The sequence below is a fragment of the Pogoniulus pusillus genome, chromosome 39 (assembly GCF_015220805.1).
Source record: "Pogoniulus pusillus isolate bPogPus1 chromosome 39, bPogPus1.pri, whole genome shotgun sequence".
Taxonomy (NCBI): domain Eukaryota; kingdom Metazoa; phylum Chordata; class Aves; order Piciformes; family Lybiidae; genus Pogoniulus; species Pogoniulus pusillus.
In genome coordinates, this window is record NC_087302.1 from 8,119,115 (window position 1) to 8,125,316 (window position 6,202).

Sequence of the window (6,202 nt, forward strand, 5' to 3'; positions counted from 1 at the left end):
TCTGTGCCCCCTGTCCCCCAGCCCCTCCTCCTCGCCCCCTCTCCCACCCCCCAGCTGATAACATTTTGTCCTTTGCTCGCCCTCAGTTTCTGGTTTAATCCTGGTACTAATCTCTGCCCAGCAGCCACTGCCAGCCTGGCACCCCCCCAGCACCCAGACCCCCGCCCCTCTGTCCAGCAGCCACTGCCAGCCTGGCACCCCCCCAGCACCCAGACCCCCGCCCCTCTGTCCAGCAGCCACTGCCAGCCTGGCACCCCCCCAGCACCCAGACCCCCGCCCCTCTGCCCAGCCTGGCACCCCCCCAGCACCCAGACCCGCATCCCCTCACGAGCAGAGGTGCCCAAGCTGGCAGCACCCACAGCCCAACCTCCCCATGCCGCCGGTGGGGTTTGGGTGTCCCTGACCTTGTGCCATCGCCGTGAGGACAGCACAGGTGCAGTGCCATACCCCCGGCAGTGTGCCAGGCAGGACTGGTGCCAGCTGTGTGTGTGGGGTGGCCCTGGAGTGGAGGGGGTAGGGGTGGCACCAGGGGAGAGATAGGAGGCTGGGGGGACAGGGTGACCCCTCCCCAGGGAGGGCATCAGGGTCTGAGCCCTCCTCATGTCCCCACGCCCATGGCACAAGGTCAGGGGCACCCAGAGCCCACTGGCGGGTCAGGGAGGTTGGGCTGTGGGTGCTGCCAGCCAGGGCACCCCGCGGCAGGGGGAGTCTGGGTGCTGGGTGGGTGCCAGGCTGGGCAGTGGGTGCTGGGCAGGGATTAGCATCAGGATTAAACCAGAGAGTGAGGGCGAGTGAAGGACAAAGTCTGTGCTGGCACAGCTGCAGCAGCCATGCCAAGGTGCCCAGATGCTAGGGTATGGGTGTGCCAGGGTGCTGGGGTGCCAGGGTATTGGGGTGGCAGGATGCTGGGGTGCAGTTCAGCTATGCCAGGGTGCCAGAGTTTTGAAGTGCCAGGGTACTGGGGTGCTCAGTAGCAAGGTGAAAGGTTGGCAGGATGCCACTGTGCCGTAGTGCCATGGTGCTGGGCTGCCAGTGTCATAGGGTGCTGGCATGTCAAGGTGCCAGGATACTGAGGTACTGGGCTGCCAAGGTGCTGGCATGCCTGGGGACTGGGGTGCCAGCAGTGCCAGGATGCTGGAGTATCAGGGCAATGGGGTGCCAGCAATCAGGTGCCAAGATAATGAGACACTCTGGGTGCTGAGGCACTGAAGTGCCAAAGCAGAGTGCTAGAGTGCTGGGATGCCAGGGGGCCATGGCACCCCCCCTCCCAGCACACACCAAGCCAGGCCCCTGGGGGTCTGTCTGGGCTGGAATGTGGGCACCCAGGTAGAGTGGGCACCCAGGCTGAAGTGGGCACCTATGTTGGTGTAGGGGTACCAAGGCTGGACTGAGGTTGAGGTGGAGACACTGAGAGCAGAGTGGGTACCCAAGGAAGGGCACCCAGGTTGGAGTAGGCATCTGGGGTAGTGTAGGAACTCAGGTTGGAGTGGGGGTACCCAGGTTGAGGTGGGCACCTAGGGAATGCTGGGCATCCAGGTTGAGTGGGCACCCATGGTAGAGTGGGCAGCCAGGTGGAGGTGGGCACTCAGGATCGTCTGGGCAGGCAGGTTGGAGTGGGCACACAGCTTGAGGTGGAGGCATCCAGTGGAGGGTGGCATCCAGGTTAGAGTGGGCACTCACGTTCCCAGGACAAGAGGGTGCCCCCAGGGCTTTCCCCACACTAGGGTCAGGGCAGGTGCCCCAGAAGGGTGGTGTGGGACAGCCCCGGTGCCACTCAGCCCTTTGGCACAGCTGCTCACCGTGCTGCCAGCCTGAGCAGTGCCCACCATGTCCAGGCAGCCCCTGCCAGCCGCCAGGCCTGGTCCATGCCAGGTGCCAGGTTTCTAATCTGGGCTGGTTTGGTTTATCCTTGGGGTTTTGTCACCTGGCAATGGGCACACAGGTGGCACACAGGGCCCGTGCCAGGGCCACACGGTGCCCACCTGGCCTCACCACCTTCTGCCACCCACTCTGGGCTTCTGGCCTGCAGCCCTCACCTATCCACCCTGGGCACTGCCAGGAGGATGCTCAAGGCCTGGGGGGTCCTGGGGGGATGCCAGGCTCCGGCTGGCGTTGAGGATCCCCCACCCAGAACTGTGCCAGGGGAAACTGGGGCACAGTGCCTGGCACTGCCCTGCTCCCAGTCGGCTGTTGCTGAACTGAGAGGAAGGGAAGGGGACAATGGGCTGGGGGTGGACAGCGCCGGGGGGGGCTCCTTGGCACCTCCGAGCGCCAGCCCTGGCCCTGTGCCACCCCCGCAGCAGTCCCCATAGCCACCCTATGCCCCTCTGGACCTGCCCCCTTGTGCCCTCCTTCCCACTGCCCCCACCCCAGGCTGCCCCCCCGCCCCCCCCATCCCTCACCCAGCTCTTTGCCCTCCCCATGCCCCCTAAGGGCCTGCTCCCTCCGCACCCCCTTCGGTGCCCCCCTCCCCCCGTCCCCTCTTAGGGGGCGGCTGGGGGCAGAATCCAAAGGGATGCTCGGGGCGGGAACGGGAGCAGGTGTGGGAGGATATCCCCAGCCCCGGGGGGGTCCGCACGGCCGAGACCCACCCCCCCCACGCGGGATCGCTGCGCTGCAGCGGGGCCGGGGGCGGCCGTGCCGGGGGTACCGGCGGCTGGCGGCAGGCGCTAGGACCCAGCAGCGGGCGGTGCGGAGCATCCCTCGCCGCAGCGGCTCCGGCCCCGGCCCGGCCCCGAGCATCCCTCCCCGCCCCGCCCTGGGGACCCCCGCCCAGCCCGGGACCCCCACTCCGACCTGCCCGGGGACCCTCGGGCCTGGCCCCGGCCCCATGCAGCCCCTCAGGGTAGGTACCGCGGCCGAGCTGCCATGCCTGGGGGAGGGGGCGATGCCTGGGGGAGGGGGCGATACGGTGTGGGAGTGGGGACACTGGGAGGCGGGGGGGGTCCCCGGGCGGTGACGTGGCCCCTGCCCCCCCGGCACCCATTGCTTGCACCCCTCTGCCATCCACACCCCCCTGCCAGCAGCATCCTCCCTTCCCCCTGAGCTCCCTTTGGTGCAGTGGGTGGCTGCCGTCTGTGTCCCCCGGGGAAGCACCCCTGGGTGGGGGGCTCTGAGGTGACCCCCAGACCCTCCCCCACCCCCAAACCCCGGACTCTGCTTTGCAGCCGGTGGCACCCATCGGGGTGGGTGGGGGTGCAGCACCCATGGCAGGGTTGGGCCTGGGTGGGGGTGTCACTGGGGGTCCTCAAAGCACAAGGGGTGAAGCCAGGCGTTGGTGCCCCCCCGCAGCCATGCCTGCGGCCCCTCGGGGTGCCCAGGCTGCGGGTGCAGGGGCACACTGGGGGTGCTTTGGGTCGGAATGTTGGGGGCTGGGGGGGTTTGGCCCCAGAATTGTTCATCTTCAGAGGCTTCTGATTGGGAAAGGGGGGAGGGGGGGGGAGGAGTGTCATGGAGGGGCACCCAGGGGCAAGGGGGGCTATGATTCGGGGTCACGCTGAGCTAAGACCTCCCCCATCAGGGGTGTCCCCCCCCCAGGGTCGTGCCCCCTACCCTTGCTGACAGCTCAACCTTCCCTGCAGGGTCCCGGAGCCGCCCAGCAGGGAGGAGCAGGGAGATGAGCAGGGCTGGGGGGCACCTCTGGGTGCTCTGACTGGCACCCGCCCCCTCCCCCCTCCGAGCAGAGCGGCACCCACAGACGAGCGGGCACCTGGCAGAAGGCAGAGGAGGATGTGAGCCCCCCGGCAATGCCCGGCCCCCCGCGGACGGGCGATGGGCCGCTGAAGGCCCAGGATGGAGCCCTCCCTGCCCGCGCCCTGGGGCTGGAACGGCTCTAGGGGGGCTCGGGGGCTGCCGCCCAGCCCCATGCCCCCCAACGGCACGGCCGACGCCAAGCCCAAGGACGTGGCCTCCAAGTCCGTGGGGCTCTTCTTCATGCTGCTGCTGGACCTGACTGCCATCGTGGGCAACGCCGCGGTCATGACTGTCATCGTCCGGGCGCCGGCGCTGCGCAAGTTCGTCTTCGTCTTCCACCTCTGCCTGGTGGACTTCTTGGCCGCCCTCACCCTGATGCCGCTGGAGATGCTGTCGGGCTCGGCCGTGTTCGACAGCCCGGTGCTGGGGGAGGCTCTGTGCCGCGTCTACCTGTTCCTCAGCGTCTGCTTCATCAGCATGTGCATCCTCTCCATCTCCACCATCAACGTCGAGCGCTACTACTACGTGGTGCACCCCCTGCGCTACGAGGTGCGGATGACCGTGGGGCTGGTGACCTGCGTGCTGGTGGGCGTCTGGCTCAAGGCCGTGGCCACCTCCCTGGTCCCCGCCCTGGGTTGGCTCTCCCCCGACCGCCCTCCGGCGCCCGCCGGCCGCGGCTGCTCCTTGCAGTGGAGCCGCGGTCCTTACTGCAAGTCCTTCGTGGTCTTCTTCGCCGCCTTCTACTTCCTCCTGCCCCTCCTCATCATCGTGGTGGTCTACTGCAGCATGTTCAAGGTGGCGCGGGTGGCCGCCATGCACCACGGGCCGCTGCCCACCTGGATGGAGACGCCTCGGCGGCGCTCCGAGTCGCTCAGCAGCCGCTCCACCATGGTCACCAGCTCGGCGGCTCCCCGCACCACCCCGCAGAGGACGTTCGGGGGGGGCAAAGCCGCCGCCATCCTGCTAGCCGTGGGGGGCCAATTCCTCTTCTGCTGGCTGCCCTACTTCTCCTTCCACCTCTACAGCGCCCTGAGCTCGCAGCCCCTGGCGGGGCCGGCGGCCGAGACGGTGGTCACCTGGCTGGGGTACTTCTGCTTCACCTCCAACCCCTTCTTCTACGGCTGCCTCAACCGGCAGATCCGGGCCGAGCTGGGCCGGCTCCTGACCTGCTTCTTCAAGCAGCCGCCCGAGGAGGACCTGCGGCTGCCCAGCCGGGAGGGCTCCATCGAGGAGAACTTCCTCCAGTTCCTGCAGGGCACCGCCTGCCCCGCCGAGCCCCGCCGCGCCCCCAGCCCCAGGCGGGACCAGCCCCCCGACGACTTTCGCATCCCGGGGCAGATCGAGGAGGAGGCGGCGGCGGCGGCGGCGGAGGGGCCGGAGCGGCGCGGGGGGGATGGGCTCCGTGCGCCCGTGCTGGCGGCCCCCGAGCCGGAGCTGTAGCGCCGGGGGGGGAGGTGCGGGACGAACATGGCTGCAAGGGCAGAGCTGGTCTGAGTGCCTCGCTGGGGTCCCGAGGGGGCCGCGCCGCTGCCGTGGGGTCAGGGGTCCCACGGGAAAGGCCACTGGGTCTAGGGAGGGTCAGGGGGCACATGCCCAGGGGAGCTGTGTCGCAGCGGGGCCAAGGAGCCACCCTGGCAGCAAGGGTCAGCGCGGGAGGGCTGTGCCCCCCCGGTGCCCACCGCCCCCAGCAGCCGGCCAGGAGCTAGGAGCAGAGGAGCCACAGGATGGGGCCGAGTGCCCCTCCCGCCCCTGCCCCTCCGTGCTCCAACACCACCCACCCTGTGCCCACGCCACGGCTGGCGGCCCAGGGGCTGGCTCTGCAGGCGTGCGCGGGGCCGGAGCCGCTCGCCAAGGGGTGAGCGTGGGGGCAGCTGGAAACGGGCACGGGGGGGCTGGAAACGGGCACGGGGAGCTGTGCCGGGGTCCGGGGGGACTGTGCCGGGGCCGGGGGAGCTGTGCCGGGGTCCGGGGGGGCTGTGCCGGGGTCCGGGGGGGCTGTGCCGGGGCCGGGGGGGCTGTGCCGGGGCCGGGGGGACTGTGCCGGGGGCCGGGGGGGCTGTGCCGGGGGCCGGGGGGGCTGTGCCCGGGGGGGCTGTGCCGGGGGCCGGGGGGGCTGTGCCGGGGCCGGGGGGGCTGTGCCGGGGTCCGGGGGGGCTGTGCCGGGGGCCGGGGGGGCTGTGCCGGGGGCCGGGGGGGCTGTGCCCGGGGGGGCTGTGCCGGGGGCCGGGGGGGCTGTGCCCGGGGGAGCTGTGCCGGGGGCCGGGGGGGCTGTGCCCGGGGGGGCTGTGCCGGGGTCCGGGGGGGCTGTGCCCGGGGGGGCTGTGCGGGGCTCGGTGCGGGGCTGGCACCGGCGCCGCTGTCGCGAGGCGGCACGAGGAGCGGCTCGCGCAAGGGCGGAAGTGAAGCCTCGGCGGCTCCCATCATGCCCCTCTCTACCGAGGCGGAAGTGAGGCGGTGCCCTCCGTTCCCATCGTGCCCCTCTCTACCGAGGCGGAAGTGAGGCTGTGCC

The 6,202-nt window shown here is 70.6% G+C and overlaps 1 protein-coding gene across 1 annotated transcript; it reads left to right on the forward strand.

The window, feature by feature from the left end:
• The first annotated feature begins 2,579 nt into the window (after window positions 1-2,579).
• GPR61 (G protein-coupled receptor 61) lies at window positions 2,580-5,172 on the forward strand. The gene is made up of 2 exons (XM_064173815.1): window positions 2,580-2,845; window positions 3,582-5,172. Exon 2 carries the CDS (start codon window positions 3,793-3,795, stop codon window positions 5,131-5,133), a length of 1,341 nt encoding a protein of 446 aa, XP_064029885.1. The 5' UTR covers window positions 2,580-2,845; window positions 3,582-3,792; the 3' UTR covers window positions 5,134-5,172.
• The last annotated feature ends 1,030 nt before the right edge of the window (window positions 5,173-6,202 follow it).

Excerpts from the sequence above, each read along its gene's own strand:
- GPR61 (XM_064173815.1), top strand. The coding sequence starts at position 3,793 with ATGGAGCCCTCCCTGCCCGCGCCCTGGGGCTGGAACGGCTCTAGGGGG.